Consider the following 21382-nt stretch of genomic DNA (forward strand, 5'->3'; position numbering starts at 1 on the left):
TGCAAAAAAGTTGGGACAAAGTACAAATTGCAAATAAAAACGGAATGCAATAATTTACAAATCTCAAAAACTGATATTGTATTCACAGTAGAAAGACAACATATCAAATGTCGAAAGTGAGACATTTTGAAATTTCATGACAGCAACACATCTTAAAAAAGTTGGGACAGGGGCAATAAGAGGCTGGAAAAGTTAAAAGGTACAAAAAAAAAAAAAAAACAAAAGGAACAGCTGGAGGACCAAATTGCAACTCATTAGGTCAATTGGCAATAGGTCATTAACATGAGGGTCACTGACATGACGCCTATATTTTCTGTCCAACTGCAATTTCTTCAGTTAAAAAGTGTTTAAATTTCATAATAATTTACCACATGAGTGATTCCACGCTTATGGGTACTGAAATGGGGACATGAACTTATTTTTAAAAATTCACCTAAAACCATTTCTTTTTTTTACCATCAGGTCACAAAACATGTAATCTTTAATGAATGATATGTTAAAAGATAACTTTAATTTTCTGAGATGTAATAAAAACATATTTATATGCCAAAGTCAGAACGTAACAGAAGTGTTCTGGACATATAGATTCTCAATTTTAACAATGTAGAATTACTTTTTGAAACATAGGAAGGTGATGTTTTAGCAAATATAATTAATAAACGTGTAGTAGAATAAACATACACATTCTTTCAATAAGATTAACATGGTATAGAGCTAGATTGTAATTAATTTGTAACAGACGCGAGATGGACAATCGTAACAGAAGTAATGTAACAGACATCATTTTGGAACTCATAGGCTTGACTTTGGCATATAAATGTTTTTATTACATCTCAGAAAATTAAAAAGTTATCTTTTAACATATCATTCATTAAAGATTACATGTTTTGTGACCTGATGGTAAAAAAATAAATGGTTTTAGGTGAACAAGTTCATGTCCCCATTTCAGTACCCATAAGCGTGGAATCACTCATATGTAGTACATGTGACCTCCATGGAACTAAATCTTTTTTTCAGAAATAATTAGTTAGCATGCAATTTTTTTGTCCTCAAAGTGTTAAAAAGTCATGTGGTGCGACCGTCCAACCTTAACTGCTGATTTTTAAACTTTTTAAAAATTACTCTAAATCTAAAATTTATTGTCTCTTTTTTGGCATATTTTCTGAAGTGTTTTGTAATCCCACATGAAATTTCAGCTTTCTTGAATATACATTTCTCCCATAATATACAAACAAAATGTCCGAGCCTGTCTATTTTTCCAAATATCATGTGGTGCGACCATCAAGAAATGATCATTTTGGGACTTTTATTTTAAATCCAAGTGAAAGACATGAAGTTGCATCATTCATCAATAGGCAAAGGACACATGGAATCAACAGGCAGGTCTGTAACCCTCTTTCATACATTTCTAAAAGTAATGATTTTAAGTGCTGTGATGCTGTTGCCATATTTGGATGTCAGGCGGTATGACCCCAAAAAGAAAACTATAATAAAGTTTTATTTACAAATGTATATTTTGATAATATAGTTCAAGGTGACCTTCTGTCAGAAACCAGCTAGTTTCGTTACAGTGGCTAATGCTAGGTCTGTAAATTTTCACTGAATCTAGAAAACATCATTTGGTCCGACCAATATCATGTGGTGCGACCATTGCAGGATACTTTCAATTACTTGTATACATTGAAGAGTTACATTTATTGTGCTTCAAAAGTTATTTTCATGATTAATACAAACAAAGGGTTGATTGTAAAATATATGTTTTTCCCATTTTTGAGTATTTTGTGTGTATTTCAGGAACAAGTTATAATTCATATTTCATAGTATAATTAGAAAAAACATAAGTGAGCGCTTGTCACTGCGATAACATATTTCCTATTTTATATATATTTATATATTTTAACTGTTTTTAATGTTTTTTTTTTCCAATCAGATGCCACTGTCCAGCAAAATAAAGACTGCCCGCCATAGGGAGCAGGTCAACTCTGACCCAGCAGTATTAGACCTCACCCCGCCATCTATGGAGAGCATTCCACCAGCTCTCCTTAATGTAGCTGTAGCTCCCGACCCATCCAGAAATGTGAATCTAGTGGACCCAATATTGAATAACGATTTTAGTCCACCAGTGGTGTCCACACCAGTGAGAGATGAGAGAAAGGATAAGTCAGGCCAGAAACTTTGCAAAAAACTGCGGCGGGAGAAGATAATGCTTAAAAAGCAAGTCTTGCATCTCAGGAAAAAGCTGATGGAAATGCAAAAAATGAAAAATAAAAGTAGAAAGCGTGAGATGAGAATGATGGAAATGCAAAGGAAAGTGAGAAGTGGAAAGGTCAAACAAAAGGGTCAGAAGAGACTGTCAGCTGAGAGAAAGCAAGCTGTTATACAGTTTTTGTTGAGAGATGAAAACAGTTGCCTTCTACCTGGGAAAAAAGACACAATCACGAAAAATAAACAGAGTACAAAGAAGAGTCCTGACAAAGCCTCTCAAAGAGCTCCACACACAGTATCAAACGGAGGTAGAACAGCACCTGTCCATGTCTTACAGACAGTTTACCCGACACAGGCCCTTTTACATTACAGAGCCAAAGTTACGGGACCGAGATACATGTGCATGTTCAGAACATGAGAACATCCGACTGTTGGCGAACAAACTAGCGAAGACAGGGCTGCTGAAGACAACCAGTGCCTCGGAGTTAGTGGGAATGATTGTGTGTGACCCCAAAAACAAAGCATGTATGGATCGTGCGTGTCCCGAATGCTGCTTTGATGAAATCGTCTTCCCGGAGACAGACAACTGTGAGACTACATCCTGGGAACAATGGGAGCGGGTGACATCAACTAATGGAGACAAAAACTTTGCACATGTTGTAGACTTGTTGTGCACTGTTGTGAATGAGAAAAAGTGAAAACTGAAATGACAATGTTGTGAAAAGAAGTAGACATGAAATGGAAAAAAAGATTAAATTTTCATTTTCACTGAGTGTTAAAAGGCAATAAAATTTGATTTAATCATACATGTTGCCTGCACTTTATCTGTTACTAATTTATTGCTATTTGTTTTGCCAATATGAGGATTTCCTGTCATTTGGTGCGACCATGCATCATATGGCACGACCAAAAATAGCAGTAATTTTCTCAAAATAAGAATATGACATTTCACTTCTATGGCTGGAATTTTAATAACTGACAAAGTTTACTTGGGTGGATGTTGTTCTTCAGGTATTTTTTCTTCATTTTGTACATTTTATAAGGAAAAGTCTTGTTTTAATTAGATGCAAGCAGGTGACTGCCATATTGGACATCAAAAGAAAATAACAATATTCATTAAAAGTCAAAATAAATGTCAATGGGTTGTTTCTATACACATCATACTACTCAGAACTTAGATTAATATCCAAACCATGTTTTGGAAAATAAAACAATTTTAAGGTTATTCTCGGTCGCACAACATGACATTTTTTAAGGTTGTAGCCAATTCGTGTACATTTAAAAAAAAAAAAAAACCCCTAAAAATGCCCAATATGAATATCAAAAATAGATTTATGCATACCTGACATTGTAAATATTTGAACATTCTCAATAGAAATTAATATTTTTTTATATTTTAAAATTTGCAAGTTGAAAATCCTTATCCGTCATTGACCCATGACTGGGTATAAAAAGAGCATCTTGGAGTGGCAGCGGCTCTCAGAAGTAAAGATGGGAAGAGGATCACCAATCCCCCTAATTCTGCGCCGACAAATAGTGGAGCAATATCAGAAAGGAGTTCGACAGTGTAAAATTGCAAAGAGTTTGAACATATCATCATCTACAGTGCATAATATCATCAAAAGATTCAGAGAATCTGGAAGAATCTCTGTGCGTAAGGGTCAAGGCCGGAAAACCATACTGGGTGCCCGTGATCTTCGGGCCCTTAGACGGCACTGCATCACATACAGGCATGCTTCTGTATTGGAAATCACAAAATGGGCTCAGGAATATTTCCAGAGAACATTATCTGTGAACACAATTCACCGTGCCATCCGCCGTTGCCAGCTAAAACTCTATAGTTCAAAGAAGAAGCCGTATCTAAACATGATCCAGAAGCGCAGACGTCTTCTCTGGGCCAAGGCTCATTTAAAATGGACTGTGGCAAAGTGGAAAACTGTTCTGTGGTCAGACGAATCAAAATTTGAAGTTCTTTATGGAAATTAGGGACGCCGTGTCATTCGGACTAAAGAGGAGAAGGACGACCCGAGTTGTTATCAGTAGGGGTCGACCGATAATCGGCCTGGCCGATATATCGGGCCGATATTCCGCATTTTTAGGGTTATCGGTATCGGCCATAATTTCCACCGATATGCCGATAACATGCCTTTTTGCAGCCATTTCGTTCCTAACGCGACTGTCACTGCACGTCCTTTCCTGCACTCGCCTCTCTGAGTTCAAGAACACGGTCCCGCCCACCACAACATCTGATTTGTTTGGCACAAGAGATATAGACCCTTTTCACGTGACATCACGACAAACGTGGCCGCCATTTTGGACATGTACTACCAGTAGTTTACCACAGCCAACATTGAGGAACGGCAGCAAAGAAAGTTTTTACTTTCAGCAAGACTTCCATCATGCCACTATATTGTTGTGTACCTGGATGTAGTAACCATCAACAAACAAGGCAAGGTTTATCATTTTATCGGATCCCGACGGAGAAGATGGATAGCGACCATTAACAGGAAAGATTGGCAGCCCTCGGCATACCAACGCTTGTGTAGTGACCACTTTGTTGGAGGTAAGACGAATAAAATTAGCCAGAAAAGGCATTACATTGCTGTTAACATTCTGTGGCGGCGAGTGTGTAACCAAATAGGTTAAAATAACCCATTGTAACCTCTTTGTTCTTCTGTAGTAGCTATTGTTGACTAGCTAATGTCAACAACATAGTAGCTGGTATGTTACTGTAGCAATGTTTGCATTCAGTCATTTGGATGACTGTTAAAACCTTTCAGTCTCAAGTTTTTCCTTTACTGTATTTACTAGTTTACTGTAATTATGATCCGGCAGCTATTTACACTGGATCCAGTGTAAATAGCTGCCGGAGCTATTTACCTGTACAGGGCTTAATTTGAGGGGAGCAAGCCGGAGCGCGCTCCGGAACCTCGGACGTCGGCTCCGGCAGCTATTTACACTGGATCCGGTGTAAATAGCTGCCGGATCATAATTACACTAAACTAGTAAATACAGTAAAGCGAAAAACTTGAGACTGAAAGGTTTTAACAGTCATCCAAATGACTGAATGTAAACATTGCTACAGTAACATACTAGCTACTATGTTGTTGACATTAACTAGTGCTAACAGCTAGCTGCTAGTACACTGCTACAACACAGACACCGACCCTAATAATACAGTTCTTGGTCATTGCCTGGTAACAGCAAATTTATAACGGGCCATGTCTCAACAGACTAAGAAGTTATTTCAATGACATTTAATAACATTTTGTTTATCCTGAGGACCGAAAGTAAATGAAAATGTGAACAAACCTTAGCTGTAATAAGATGGCGACCACCGGCTCCAGGGACGACCCGCTGATGTAGGCATGTTACCCAGCCTGACACAAAATATCTGTAGGTATCCAAACTCTTATACGCTTTCAGATCAATACCTGTGTATGGCGATGGGTTTTTAATGACATAGGTATACAGATCATGTGGGCCGAAGTCAGGTAAAGACGAGGGCTTCGTGTACTTCCGTACGTCAGTGAACAATCCTGGTGGAAGCAGGTAAACGTCGTTCTCTAAGCCTGCTAACCTCAAATTTTGCAAATACCTCTCCCTCTGCTCGCCCTGTAAATGCCCTACGTCGCTGGATAGTGAAGGTGTTTTCTGCATCTCGCTCCTTTTTCTTTTATGTTTTTCGTTTGTCGCCTTCCTCGCATTCAAACTGATTCGAGCCGAAGTCCACTACATGTCCAAAATGGCGGTCGCGTTTACGAAGGTCACGTGACTGAAAAGGGTCTATAGCCAACCGACACGCGCAGCTAAACACTCTGAACTGTTTCAAGGTAAGGACACGCTGCTTTTGCCGCAATAAGTCACAAACACACAAGTTGCAAAAGCACAACATCATTATATGTTTACATTCTTCATCTACTACTCATTAAAATTGTCCATTTGCATCTGTGTAGCCAGGCAAACTTAGCTTACGGAAGGAAGCACTTGAATTAGCCTACAACCAACTAGTCTCGCTGAAACAGCATAACGTAGGCTGCAGTCATTTTTAAATCCCCGTCTGGAAACGTTGTGAATGTGTCAGTAGTTCTACTCGAACAGTAGAATGACAGCCATACAGAGAGGCGGTCAAGGCAACTTTATAAAGCGCTGTTTGAACATTTAAACACGCCAGGTGTGACTAGTATTTATAATTTTTGCGCAAGTGATTCTTCTCGCTAGCGCTTCTGATTCGGAAAGCGATATACTCTTAAAGGAGCAGCCGTTCCTAATAGGGAGTGATGGCCTACTTTACTGTATGTTTGATTTTACTTTTTAAAAAATGCTGCAGGCAGCTCCCTACACTTGATTTGTTATTTAAAAACTACTTGAAGTTGGTAAGTCTTACTTAGTTCTTAGTGTAAAAGAATCCAGAGTGTATTTTCATTTATTTTCCACTGAAAATGGTGAGCTGTAATATAGTAGGGAGTGATTTATTTTTTTATTGGTGAATATTTATTTTATTATTATTTTATTTCTCATTTTATTCTAACTAATGTTTGACTTTATTGTACAAATGCTGCTGGCATCTCCCTGCACAAAATTTCATGTTCAATTTTACAATTAAACATACATTTCATGGATATGAACGTCTGTGTCAGTGTGTGCTATGTTTAATTTCATGTGAATTATAATGTTTACATTTATCGGTTGCACATATCGGTTATCGGCATCCCAATTCCATAATAATCGGTATCGGCCCTGAAAAAAACATATCGGTCGATCCCTAGTTATCAGCGCTCAGTTCAGAAGCCTGCATCTCTGATGGTATGGCAGGGTTCTCCACGAGGGGTTTTAGAGGGGTGGGCCCCCCCCCTTTCTGTGATTCCCGCCCCCCTTTCTGTGATTCCCGCCCCCCTTTAATTTCTGCCGCCCCTTTACAAAAGGAAGAGACGTCCCTTTGTTTTCTTTGTGACAGATAGCCTTTCTCTGTTGGAGTACCGACCATGCGACAACACCCGAGTGTGAAACTCATTTACCAGCAATTAGTTTAGTCAGTCTGACGATTATAGTCTAAGAAAAGCGTTTCACACTTCGGCGTTTTTGACACATTGCTCTTGCACCAGGAGATAACACGCTGTGGCAGCGGGGGCGTGGTCAAGTCTGTGACAGGAGGGCGGAGTCAGGGAAGGTAAGTGGCAGAATCACTACACCTGTCGTTAATTAATGTGTTTGTTTGTCTTCCCAGTGACCGTGCCCTATTTAAGGAGAGAGAGCTCTCTCCACAACCAGACGGCTGATGCGTGTGCGCGTGTGAAAGTATATATGAACGCTGAAAAGCTGAATAAGAGAGAGTTTTGTGAACTCAGTTCTGGCCTGCCGTCCTTCTGTGCTCTCCCGGGTTTCAGCACCACTGTGACAGTTCGTGTAGGTGGGTGGAGCACAGAAGGACGGCAGGCCAGAACTGAGTTCACAAAACTCTCTTATTCAGCTTTTCAGCGTTCATATATACTCTCACACGTGCACACACATCAGCTGTCTGGTTGGGGAGAGAGCTCCCTCTGCTCTCGCTCTCTCTCCTTAAATAGGGCGCGGTCACCGGGAAGACACACAAAACACATTAATTAACGACAGGTGTAGTGATTCTGCCACTTACCTTCCCTGACTCCGCCCTCCTGTCACAGGCTGATGCTTGACCACGCCCCCGCTGCCACAGACGCCTTTATAACAATGTGTGAATCGACACCAAGTTCGAGATAACTGTTATTGTCGGCAGAGAAATAAAGGATAAAAACAAGAAGTTCAAAGTTGGTGCGGCAAATAGCCATGGAGCAGTGTTAATATAGTTAAAACAACATCTTTTCAATGTACTTTACTCTCTAAAAAAAAAAATGTAATTTTTTCCAGTGGTGCTTCTAATTACATTTCCATTTCAAACAATGTCAGCTTTTGTGGAGCAGTGTGAATATAGTTAATACAAAAACTTCTGTACTTTTCTGTTCTTTTTTTGTAGTTTGCGAAATAAAAAAAATATTTTTTCCAGTTCCATTTCAAATAATGTGTCTGAATATGATGTGTAAGTGTGTAATGTTTGATGTACGATGTGTTTTGTACCAGTCCAATTGATTCCTCTATTCTAAATTATTACTATTTGAGAGTATTTTATGCAGGGCGGCACGGTGGTGTAGTGGTTAGCGCTGTCGCCTCACAGCAAGAAGGTCCTGGGTTCGGGTCCTGGGTTCGAGCCCCGGGGCCGGCGAGGGCCTTTCTGTGCGGAGTTTGCATGTTCTCCCCGTGTCCGTGTGGGTTTCCTCCGGGTGCTCCGGTTTCCCCCACAGTCCAAAGACATGCAGGCTAGGTTAACTGGTGACTCTAAATTGAGCGTAGGTGTGAATGTGAGTGTGAATGGTTGTCTGTGTCTATGTGTCAGCCCTGTGATGACCTGGCGACTTGTCCAGAGTGAACCCCGCCTTTCGCCCATAGTCAGCTGGGATAGGCTCCAGCTTGCCTGCGACCCTGTAGAAGGATAAAGCAGCTAGAGATAATGAGATGAGATGAGTATTTTATGCAAATTTTTTTGCAAATGACATATGTAAATTTATGCAAATTTGTTTCAAAGTCATCTGATTGACCCCCACCCCCCTATATTTTCAATCCGTGGAGAACCCTGTATGGGGTTGCATTAGTGCGTGCGGCATGGGCAGCTTACACATCTGGAAAGACACCATCAATGCTGAAAGGTATATCCAGGTTCTAGAGCAACATATGCTCCCATCCAGACCAGGGTTTCCGCTATGTACAATTGGCTGCGGCAGGCCACCGCACCTTGATTTTTGCCGCCGCACCTTCAGGAATTCCGTAGCACCCCTAGGCAGTCCTATTTAAAAAAAAAAAATAGGCTAAACCAATATTTTTTGACGATCAGCGGACTCGAGCCTGGCATGAACCGCTCCGACGCGCTATAATGACACCAATCTATCACCAGCCAATCAGGAGACTTGGCTCAAACGCATCCCCCGCCCACCAATCTACCACCAGCCAATCAGGAGACTTGGCTCAAACGCATCCCCCGCCCACTTGTGTCTGCGTCTGACGTTGAATTTTCACAGGAGGGAAGAAGTTGACTGAGGTAAGACTGTGTGATAAATGAACGAACGAATAAGAGAGGAGTTTCAACATATAGGGCTTAAGTTTGTTACCGTTAAATAAGCATTGCTTGTACAGTAACGTTATGTCGTTACAACGTTGACCCACTTTTAACGTGCCGAGTACTGACTCGACTGTAGCCAGTAACATGCTAATTAGCTTGCTGTCAAAAGTGCAAAGACCTTAAATTGCTCTGTGTAAATTAGAAAATGGCGCAACTTCCTCTGTAGCCGTCAACTCAACTTGTCTTGAGTTTTGAGCCGATCACAACAGGGCAGCACTGTGGCCTGAGGTAAAACACGATAGTTTTGTTTAAATTACAAAAATGAGCAACCCAATGACTGTCTCATATACTCTTCATATACTCACACTGTTTAAGTAATGCAGTAAAACTAATCTTTAAAAGTGGAATTTACTCAAACTGTTTGCATAGAATGAACTTTGGGGTTAACAGTGTAATAGTGTTGCAGTGTTCCGCAAATTTGCAATTTAATATTTCAGATCTTGAGACATGAAAGCGCTATTTTAAAAAATAAAAGGTCAGAGATATTTTCTTTGTCGTCTATTTAGTTCATTTTATTTCCTCAATAATTTTCCTTGATTGAGAAATCGGTCTGGGCTCTTATGGGTTAATCAGTAGCCTGCATGCTAGTATATGTTCCATTTACAGTCAAACATTTTGATGAACTCCAGGCTCAATTTTGATGAATCAAAAATCTGCGTAGTAGTACAGTCTGAAGACGCTCTTGCACATTCGGTGTCAATTGAACAGAAATTATGGGAGGACATGGGTTTAATAAGTTTTACAGTTTTTGAAGTGAGTGATGGATTGATAAATTTAGATGTCTTCAATATTTTCTTATCTTCAGACATAATATTGTAGATGTTTCTTTACCTGCTTGATAGTTTTGACCAGGACTCCAATCTTCCTCAGAAGAGTCATTAGTCCTTAAATTAAATTCGTTATAGACATGAACTTAAAATCATTGTTTTATTTTATGGCCTCGGTGCCCTGGCTTTTGGCCTTCGTGCCCTCGGCATCAGCAGAGCGTTCGCTTTCCACACTTCGTCGACTGAAATCATACCTCCGATCCACAATGACACAAAAGAGACTGAATGACTTGATGAACTGCCATATTCACCGTGACATTCTGGAACAAACTGACATGACAGCCATTGCAAAGGAGTTCGTGCAGGACAATGACAGATGCAGGCAGGCCTTTGGGAAGTTTTAAGCGCAAGTCATTGGTTACTTCTATTAGCACCGCCGAGTGCACTGCTTCCTCTATTTTCAATGTTTCTATACTGCATTGGTACTGATACAAGCAAGTTGTTTAAGTTGAGTTAGCCTACTACCGAGGTGCTTTTGTTGTGTACTGTTGGCTGTTTTAGCATTTTATTCTGCACAGTTATGTGCTGGCATGTTGTGGGCTAAAGTCATGACCGATGGATTAATCTATGTATAGCCTTCTGTGCTGTTGGCTGTTTTTATCCTCGTACTGGGGTGGGATGTCTGACCGCAGGTCTTGCCACCGCACCTTCAAACATTTTCTAGGGGAAACACTGCAGACGACGTCTCTTTCAGGGAAGACCTTGCATTTTCCAACATGACAATGCCAAACCACATACTGCATCAATTACAGCATCATGGCTGCGTAGAAGAAGGGTCCGGGTACTGAACTGGCCAGCCTGCAGTCCAGATCTTTCACCCATAGAAAACATTTGGCGCATCATAAAACGGAAGATACGACAAAAAAGACCTAAGACAGTTGAGCAGCTAGAATCCTACATTAGACAAGAATGGGTTAACATTCCTCTCCCTAAACTTGAGCAACTTGTCTCCTCAGTCCCCAGACGTTTACAGACTGTTGTAAAGAGAAAAGGGGATGTCTCACAGTGGGAAACATGGCCTTGTCCCAACTTTTTTGAGATGTGTTGTTGTCATGAAATTTAAAATCACCTAATTTTTCTCTTTAAATGATACATTTTCTCAGTTTAAACATTTGATATGTCATCTATGTTCTATTCTGAATAAAATATGGAATTTTGAAACTTCCACATCATTGCATTCCATTTTTATTTACAATTTGTACTTTGTCCCAACTTTTTTGGAATCGGGGTTGTAGTATGTTTACCTATTGTTGTCTTGTGTGCATTTACTGTAACATGTTTATTGTACATACCAGCACATTGGCATGTGGGGAAACGTAATTTCTTTCAGCCGTACACTGCTTGTTGTATGGTCTGAATGACAAAGTTTGACTTTGACTAATGTCTTACAGAGGTGCCATGCTTTAAACTAGAGCTTCACTGGCCACCCCCCTCATGCCATCCATGCTCTTTGGAGATCTGAGCATGTGATTAGATTGTAATGTAATTGTAAAGTGTGATGCATGAAAAGATTATGGCGCAAGGTAAACAAAAGTATACGGACTCACTCCACAGCAGTGTGTATGCTGAAGCCGAAGGGATGAGGAAAAGTGCGTACACAGCCGCAATGTGAAGTACACTCATCAGCACCACGTTTCTCCACACCAACACCACTGGAGCATCTCTACTCTGATTATGTGAGTGTGTGTGAGTTTCTTGAAGATCACACTCGTCCTCCAGCAGTCCTGCAGATCCATCAGCCGCCATCATTTCCACACGTTCAAACTGCAAAGATAATGTTCTGGACATTACAACAATAATCAGGAAGACAAGTCTTAAAACCACTCTGTTTTCCTTTTGGGGCAGAGACTGTTTTCAGAAGAACCTCAGCTTGTGGCAGAGAGGGAAAAAAATAAAAACACCAAACACCAGTTAAAACAGCATTCATATAAAGCTAAAAGTTGCTGCAGAATGCTGTGGTAGAGAAGCTAATTGAGTGTGCCTTCAAGTTTGAAGAAATGGCCAACAGTGTCTCAGGCACAGCACCCCACACCATCACACCTCCTCCATGCTTCACTGTGGGAACCACACATGCAGATACCATCCATTCCCCTTCTCTCTCTCTCTCTCTCTCGCCATCCTCATGTTTGAGGGTCAGTGATCCTGGGAGACGCACACGCACTCCTCCAACCCTGCCTGTCCCGTGCCAAGGCAGGGCACACGGCACCGGTCAGGCCCATCCAGTCTTGAACGTCATCGATCCATCTCCTCTTAGGCTGACCTCTTGATCTAGTCCCCTCCACCCGGCCCTCCAGGCTAGTACATGTTAGACCTCCAGCTCTTGTTATGTGGTCAAAATAAGCTAGCTTACATTTGGCGATAACAGGCAGGAGTTTCCTTTGGGTGTTCAGTTCCTGCACAATAAACTCATTAGTCCTATGTTCTACCCAGCTAACCTGTAAAATCCTGCGGTATCTGAACAACTCAAATGCCTCGATGCACTTCATATCTTTCCTGAAGGTCCAACTTTCAGCACCATAGGCTGCAATAGGCCAAATGAGTGTTTCAAGAAGTTTGACCTTCAGGGATTTACTGAGGGCTCGATCTTACCAGAGTTTGGCTAAAACTTTGATGGTTGTTCTAGCTATGCCAAACTGACGATGGATTTCCTTGCTGCAGTTAGCATCCCGGTAGATATACGCCCCAAGGTACTTGAACGAGCTGACTTGTTAAAGTAGCACACCATTGCAGTTGAAGTTGATTGCGTCTACCTCTCAGGTCGCTGGCATGGTCTTCCTTTTGGTGGGGTTGATCTCGAGAGACTATTCTCTTGAGACTGTGTCAACTTTATCTACCAGTTGCTGCAGCTGTTCCGGTGACGTAGCAATCAGAACAATGTCATCTGCATAATGAAGGTTGTTGGTTGTGCGGCCATCCCCTTCTCTGCGACTCACAAAAACACAGTGATTGGATCTAAAAGTCTTAAATTTGGCCTCATCAGAAGTACAGATTTCCACTGGTCTGAGGGCCACTCCTCGTGTTTCTTGGCCCAAGCAATTCTCTTCTTGTTATTGGCCTCCCTCAGTAATGGTTTATTTACAGCAATTTGACCATGAAGGCCTGATTCACATGTTCTCCTCTGAACAGTTGAGCTGTATCTGACTTGACCTCTGTGAAACGTCCAGATCAGCTCTAATCTGAGGTGATGTTAATTGGTGAAGTCTTGGTCTTGCTTTCCTGGGACAGTCCTCGTGAAAGCCAGTTTCATCCATAGCATTTGATGGTTTTTGCAACTGCACTTGAAGATACAAAGTTCTTGCAATTTTTTGGACTGACTGACCTTAACGTCTTAATGATGGACCATTGTCTCTCTTTACTTAGCAGAGCAGTTTTGACATGATCTGGATTATCAAATAGAGCTTTTTACTGTATACCATTACCACCTCAACATAACAACCGATGGTCTCAAAGGCATCAAGAAGGCAAGAAACTCAGCTTAAGACCTTTTGACGAGACACACCTGTTAACTGAAAAGCATTCCAGGTGACTACTTCATGAAGCTGGTTAAGAAAATGCCAATAGTGTGCTAAGCGTCCAGTTAAACACTGGATACTTTGAAGGATCTAAAATATGAAATATATATATATTTATATTGTTTTTTAAACACTTTTTTGCTTACTACATAATTCCATATATGTCCCAGATATTTCATAGTTTTGATGTATTCAGTTCTACAATGTAAAGAGTCACAATACAGAAACACCTGTGAATGAGTAAGGGTGTACAAACTTTTGACTGGTTTTCTCTCTCTCACTCACACACACTCTCTCTCTCTCTCTCTCTCACACACACACACACACAGCCTCGAGTTAAAGTGTCACTTTAGTCATGTTCACCATTAAAATATATTTTCATGCCGTGTGATAATAAACACTAATAAAGTCAGTGGCTGCGGTCCACCGGCGGCCCCCGCGCGTGTGTAAGTGAATGAGCAGTCAGTGCGTTACTCACCGCCCGTTATTACCGCCGCGGAGCTGAAATGCGCAGAAATGAACTTCACAGCGGAATGAGAAGGCGTGAGACAGCGCGTGCGTGTGTTGTTGACTTAAATAACAGACTGAAGCGCTGTAAGCGGTCGCGCTCCTATTGGTCAGTCAGCTTGATGCCACCCAGTTCTGCGCTTCTGATTGGCTGATAATCATCTGCTGTTCAGGCGACTTCCTTCTTACTCATGTCGCTCGTTATTCATGTGTTCGTGTTCCAGCGTGGAGAAATATATATAAATAAATATAGATAGATAGATAAAACAATAAAAACATAAAAGATAAGCATAAAAATGACACATTTTACAGTTAGAAATAAAATAATAAAACACTGACTTTTCTGCAGGGAAAAAACAATGTTGTTAAACAGACGCAGTTGGAATAAAATATAACTTGATATTTTATCCTGTACTGCACATCACTGCCTCATGGCCACATTACAGTTATCAGGACTTTATTATTATTATTATTATTATTATTCATCTATACATGCATACATAGTATGTATGTATGTATGTTTAGGTTCCAAGATGGCGGCACATGTGGTTGCAGCGGCTCACGGCTCTCCTTTTCAGTGCTCTTTTTTTGTTTGTTTTTATATTTCTTTCTTGCTTGTTTGTGCACCATCAGTTCTGCGAACATCCGGTACACCCGCCAGTCACTTTTGGTCATCGGTGACCAACACCAGATATCTGTTTCAAGTGACTTTCACTACAAGCATGACATCCCAGATGACATAACGAGACCGCCGGGCTCTCCGTGGATTGTTGTCGGGTCTAGGAGGCGGCGCAGACGGAGGAGGGAGAGGAAGCAGAAGCGGGGCCGCAGGTTCGGTGCTATGCTAAGGCTAAGAAAACAACCACACAAGCCACCTCTACCAAGCCTGTATCTCTCCAATGCCAGATCCCTGGTGCATAAAACGGATGATCTGGAATTACAACTCGCTGGAAATCGCTATGTTCGGGACTGCTGTGTTTTAATTATCACCGAAACTTGGCTTCATCCGGAAATACCCGATGCTAGCTTGTAGCTAGCAGGCCTCACTCTGCTCCGCTGGGACAGGACTGAGGACTCCAGTAAGAGCAGAGGAGGGGGGCTCTGTATTTACGTGCATGATAATTGGCGTAACAACGGAACAATTATAGATAAACACTGTTCCCCAGACCTCGAGTACATGTCTGTAAGATGCCGGCCTTTTTTTCTACCGAGAGAGCTAACTGTAGTGATTGTCACAGCTGTGTATATTCCACCCGATGCCAGTGTAAACACAGCGCTCTCTCTCCTGCTGAACACCGTAAACAAACAGCAGCGGGCCCACCCTGACAGTGTTCACGTAATTGCAGGAGACTTTAATAAGGCCAACTTGAAGACTGTACTGCCGAAGTTTTACCAACATGTTAAGTGTTCTACTAGAGGGGAGAACACTCTGGATCATGTTTATTCTAACATCAAGCACGCGTACAGAGCCATACCCCTCCCCCACCTTGGCCAGTCAGACCATCTTACCCTCCTGCTCTCCCCAGCCTACACCCCCCTCAGACGCAGAGCCAGGCCCACCACAAGGACCATCACAACCTGGCCTGACAACGCACTCTCCAAACTACAGGACTGCTTTAAATGGACAGATTGGGACTTATTTGAATACCAGGAGCTGGAGACATTCACAGGAACGGTACTGGACTTTATCAAGTTCTGTATCGGAAATGTGACGGTGGATAAAAACATCCGGGTTTTCCCAAACCAGAAACCCTGGATGACCAGCCAGGTCCGCTCACTCCTCAGTGCTCGCAACGCTGCCTTCAGGTCAGGTGACAGAGCTCTGTACAGTGCCGCTCGAGCTGATCTAAAAAGAGAAATTAAAAAAGCCAAGGCGGACCATAGGCTGCATATAGGCCCAATCCCAATTCTAATTTCTACCCCTACCCCTCCGCCTTCCCCTCCGCCTTCCCCTTGGCCCTTCCCCTTGAAACTGAGCTACAAGGGATAGGGCTTGAAATTCAACCCTTACGTATTGGGATAGCCCTTCAACGATCGCATACGTCATCGCGTACCTCCGTCAGCGTTTACGTTAGCAAAACGCGACGCGTCATTGGCTGCGACCAGCCGCTACAGTCAGAGCCAGAACAGAAATCTCTGCTGGCAGGGTGTGATTTGTTAACTAACACCACTGAATGGGATATCTTTGGCGCTTCGTGCACCACATCCGACAGAATGAGGTGTCAGAACACTCATGTAAACAATAAAAGCGAGAATAACAGAACAAAACGTATGCAGTAAAGCAACCGAAAACAATACTCACTCCCAAAGCTTTTTAGCAGCAGCTTGGATTTCAGAAATCGCTGCTCATTCTCAGCTCGAAAGCGAATCAAGCGGCGTGTTTCCTCTGGATAACAACTTAAAACACGTAAATAATGGAGAAAATACATTTATGACAATCTTTCGCCGCGGGAACCGCCATCTTTCTGAAATCCGCATGAAATCTCGCTGAAATCCGCATGGCATTGTGGGAAATCACTCAAACCCCTTCGTTCGGAGTCTGCTCCAGGAAAATCTCCGTTTGGAGGGGTACAGAAGCCCTACGCCTTCCCCTACCCCTCCGCGTTAACTGGGATTGGGATACCCCTACCCCTTCACGTGAACGCGCAAAATGGAGGGGAAGGGCTAAGGGGTTGGTCCAAGGGGTGAAATGGGATTCGGCCATAGAGTCCCACCTGTCCAGCAACAACATACAGGAGGTGTGGCGGGGCATACAAGACATCATGAACTTCAGAGACTGTGATGCGTCAACAGGAGACTGGAGTGCGCCGCTGGCAGAGGAGCTAAATTGCTTCTTTGCTTGCTTTGAAACATCTCAGCAGCACTCATCTGCTCCAGCCCTGCCTCCACCACCACACAGTTCGTACATCACCCCATTCACTGTACAGGAGCACGATGTCAGACAGGTGCTCCTGGCAGTGAACCCCAAGAAAGCTGCCAGCCCAGATAGAGTACCTGGTAAGGTGCTCAGAGCGTGTGCCCACCAGCTCGCCCCTACCTTCACCAGGATCTTTAACCTCTCCCTGGCTCAGGCAGTCATCCTGCCCTGCCTAAAATCAGCTACAATAATCCTGGTGCCGAAGAAGTCTCCCGTCACCAGCCTGAATGATTACCGTCCTGTGACCCTCACTCCAGTAATCATGAAGTGCTTCGAGAGACTAGTTCTTCAGCACATCAAGGACCACCTCCCCCCAGACTTTGACCCCTACCAGTTCGCATATCTCGCGAACAGATCCACAGAGGATACCATCGACGTAGCTCTATACTCTGTACTGAACCACCTGGAGCAGCAGCAGAGCTATGTCCGCATACTCTTTGTGGATTACAGTTCTGCTTTCAACACAATAATCCCGGACATCCTTATCAGTAAACTGGACACTCTCGGCCTCCCCCCTCTCACATGTGCCTGGATAAAGGACTTTCTTACCAACCGGCCCCAGACTGTGAGACTTGGCCCCCACTTCTCCTCCACCCGCACTTTGAGCACCAGCTCTCCACAGGGCTGTGTGCTGAGCCCCCTCCTGTATTGCCTCTACACCCACGACTGTAGTCTGACCCACAACAACAACAACCTTATTGTCAAGTTTGCTGACGACACCACAGTGGTCGGACTCATCTCAAAGGGAGACGAGGCAGCCTACAGAGAGGAGGTCCTGAAGTTGGCAGCCTGGTGTTCAGAAAATAACCTCGCTCTGAACACCAAGAAAACCAAAGAGCTGACTGTTGACTTCAGGAAGCACAGCACCGACCTAGCCCCCCTCTACATCAACAACGAGTATGTGGAGAGGGTCCACACCTTCCGGTTTCTCGGCGTCCTCATCTCTGCCGACATCTCCTGGTCAGTAAACATTACAGCAGTCATTAAGAAGGCTCAGCAGCGGCTACACTTCCTGAGAGTCCTCAGGAAGTACAACCTAAACTCCAACCTGCTGCTGACCTTCTACCGCTCATCCATCCAGAGCCTGCTGACATACTGTATTACAGTATGGTACGGCAGCTGCACTGCTGTAGACAGGGAGAGGCTCCAGAGGGTAGTTAAGGCAGCACAGAAGATCATTGGCTGCCCTCTCCCCTCCCTGTTGGACATTTACACCTCCCGCTGCCTTAGCAGAGCTAAGAACATTATCAAGGACAGCTCCCACCCTGGCTTTGATCTGTTGGACCTGTTGCCCTCAGGGAGGCGCTACAGGTGCATCAGGACAAAGACAAATTGATTCAAAAACAGCTTCTTTCCAAAAGTCATAACCGCCCTGAACTCGGATATGCTCTGACTTTATAGTCTATTTATTTTACTATGTGACTCTCTTCATGCAATAATAATGTGCAGTACTTTATAAGGTGACTCTAGGCCAATTTATGCTGACAACCCAGTCCTCACAGACGGTGTCGCAGATAGTGTCTGCGTAGCCCCCCCACCTTCGCAGATGCTCTGCGCGCACCTCCCAAAAATTGTGACCACTGCAGAAGCCTCGCAGACAGCGTTCCAGACAAGAGGGCTCTGATTGGTCCACTCTACATCCGCTGTACACGCACTTCCGCTTCACTACTTTCCCGGTTTGTTTTGTTTTCACGACCGGCATTTTTAAAAACATGAGCGAAGATGGAGCAGCATGAAGAGCGGTTGATTGAGGAAGTATGTACATCTATACGACTCCAGTTCTAGTTATTATTAAAAAAAAAAGTTCTAGTCATTATAAGTAACCGGAGGATAAACACTCCACTAACCACACCCACCAACTACTCCTAGCGACTTTGCGCCCCCTTGCGTTGTGCCAGTGAATAACATCGCGCACGCCTATAACTCCCCGCTCAACAATAAATTACAACTGTCTGCAAAAATCTATCTGCGAAAGCCTTGTCGCAAGAGCATGCAGAGGCCTTCTCTCTGTGCAATACTTTTATCATGTGCAATACCACACTCCATAATGTGAAACGCAACACATTCACCTCAGGACTGTGCGCCTTACACACAACACATACACCTCAAGTCTGTGCACCTTACCTTACCTTGCAATACTTCATAATGTGTAATATTTTATTTTATAATGTGACTCTCTCATGCAATAATTTATAATGTGCAGTACTTTATAATGTGACTCTCTCTGTGCAATACTTTATAATGTGCAATGAGCAATACCTCACTCCATAATGTGTAACACAACACATGCACCTCAGGACTGTGCACCTTACCCCCTTACACCCTCCCCCCCCCTTTTTTTCCTCTCTCTCTCTCTACACGCTGTTTGCACTGTTATTGGAGATGCTTTAATCTCATTGTACATGTGTATAGTGACAATAAAGGCATTCTATTCTATTCTATTCATACATACATGAGGCACTGTAACAATTCCTTTTTCAATATAATTATATTTAATTGTCTTATTCTTGGCGGCACGGTGGTGTAGTGGTTAGCGCTGTCGCCTCACAGCAAGAAGGTCCGGGTTCAAGCCCCGTGGCCGGCGAGGGCCTTTCTGTGTGGAGTTTGCGTGTTCTCCCCGTGTCTGTGTGGGTTTCCTCTGGGTGCTCCAGTTTCCCCCACAGTCCAAAGACATGCAGGTTAGGTTAACTGGTGACTCTAAATTGAGCGTAGGTGTGAATGTGAGTGTGAATGGTTGTCTGTGTCTATGTGTCAGCCCTGTGATGACCTGGCGACTTGTCCAGGGTGTACCCCGCCTTTCGCCCGTAGTCAGCTGGGATAGGCTCCAGCTTGCCTGCAACCCTGTAGAACAGGATGAAGCGGCTAGAGATAATGAAATGAGATGAGATTCTTGGCGGCATGGTGGTGTAGTGATTACGGCTGTCATCTCACAGCAAGAAAGTTCTGGGTTTGAGCCCAGTGGCCGACGGGGGCCTTTCTGTGTGGAGTTTGCATGTTCTCCCCGTGTCTGTGTGGGTTTCCTCCAGGTGCTCCGGTTTCCCCCACAGTCCAAAGACATACAGGTTAGGTTAACTGGTGGCTCTACCTAAATTGACCGTAGGTGTGAATGTGAGTGTGAATGATTGTCTCTGTGTGTCGCCCTGTGATGACCTGGCGACTTGTCCAGGGTGAACCCTGCCTCTCACCCATAGTCAGCTGAGATAGGCTCCACCCCGCCTGCGACCCTGCACAGGATAAGCGGCTACAGATAATGGATGGATGTCTTATTCTCTTATACAATCAAGTCCATAAATATTTGGACACAGACTAACTGATTGTTCTTTTAGATTTCTGTAGGTATCATGCCGCCATCTTGTGTCAGAACTACAATTCCCAAGCATCTTCCGTGTGATCTACGTCACGCATGGGCGGGATCATCTACGTCAGTCCGCCATGCACGCATAAATCCAAGCGGAAGCTCCGCCATCTTTGTCTCTCGCGTCGGGATTTCAACAAGTCTAGACGCACAAAAGGGATGCTCTCCACCCAAAAAGACGTTTTCTTTCTTGCAAGATCCATCACTCAGCGCGATTTTCTTTCTTACCCTTGGCAAAGGTAAACTCTAGAGTCGCGCGATCTTTAAACTCAACCTGAGTTACAACCGGTTTATCCGTATTAGAAGTGACGTCACGACTGCAGCCCAGGCAGTTAAAAGTTAAGAAGCGATTGAATCCTTTTTAACTCAAAAGCGCTGTGCATCTGATTCTGATCAGAGACTTTTCCTCACGAACGCTGAGGTTCGGACCAAGAATCCTCTGCTTTCCACGGGAACCACGCAAGTGCTCCGCTGGACCCGAAAGTTTTCTGTGCCTCCATCATGAGCGGCTCACGTGCTCCCACGGCGAGGCCCGAAACTACACCGGCGAATAGTTCTTCATATCTTGCTAAAGGCAGGATTAAGTAAGATTTTGGCATTTGGGCATAATTAGGATAGTCTTAGGAATTTGCTTTTATTTGAAAGTGTGAATTTAAACCCAGGTTTATCTGTTACACTGTTAGACACGCAGCGTGTTGATTTATTTTGGTTCTATGTTCTCTCAATTGTTTAATAGGTTGTGCATGCTTCTCTTTCTCTTCATTCTTACTAACATTTTAATTTCATTATTATACATCTTGATCTCATCAAGATTTCAGTGGATTCAGTATGGTTATGAGCTAGTGGGTTAGCTACAGCTTCCCTTTGTCT

At 43.2% G+C, this 21382-nt stretch overlaps 1 protein-coding gene across 2 annotated transcripts in view; it reads right to left on the minus strand.

The window, feature by feature from the left end:
- LOC132897860 (acyl-CoA desaturase 1-like) overlaps positions 1-14464 on the minus strand; it is a 48409-nt gene extending 33945 nt beyond the window's left edge. Inside the window, exons 1-2 of one of the 2 annotated variants that reach the window (XM_060939104.1) lie at positions 14212-14464; positions 11769-11985 (exon numbers count right to left, since the gene is read on the minus strand). In XM_060939104.1, coding sequence (XP_060795087.1) covers positions 11769-11970 — 202 coding nt within the window. In that variant the 5' untranslated portion in view covers positions 11971-11985; positions 14212-14464. The remainder of the gene's footprint in view (positions 1-11768; positions 11986-14211) is intronic. The other variant, XM_060939103.1, reaches the window with a different exon arrangement.
- Positions 14465-21382: the final 6918 nt, after the last annotated feature.

The sequence above is a fragment of the Neoarius graeffei genome, chromosome 14 (genome assembly GCF_027579695.1).
Source record: "Neoarius graeffei isolate fNeoGra1 chromosome 14, fNeoGra1.pri, whole genome shotgun sequence".
In the NCBI taxonomy this organism is placed as follows: Eukaryota; Metazoa; Chordata; class Actinopteri; order Siluriformes; family Ariidae; genus Neoarius; species Neoarius graeffei.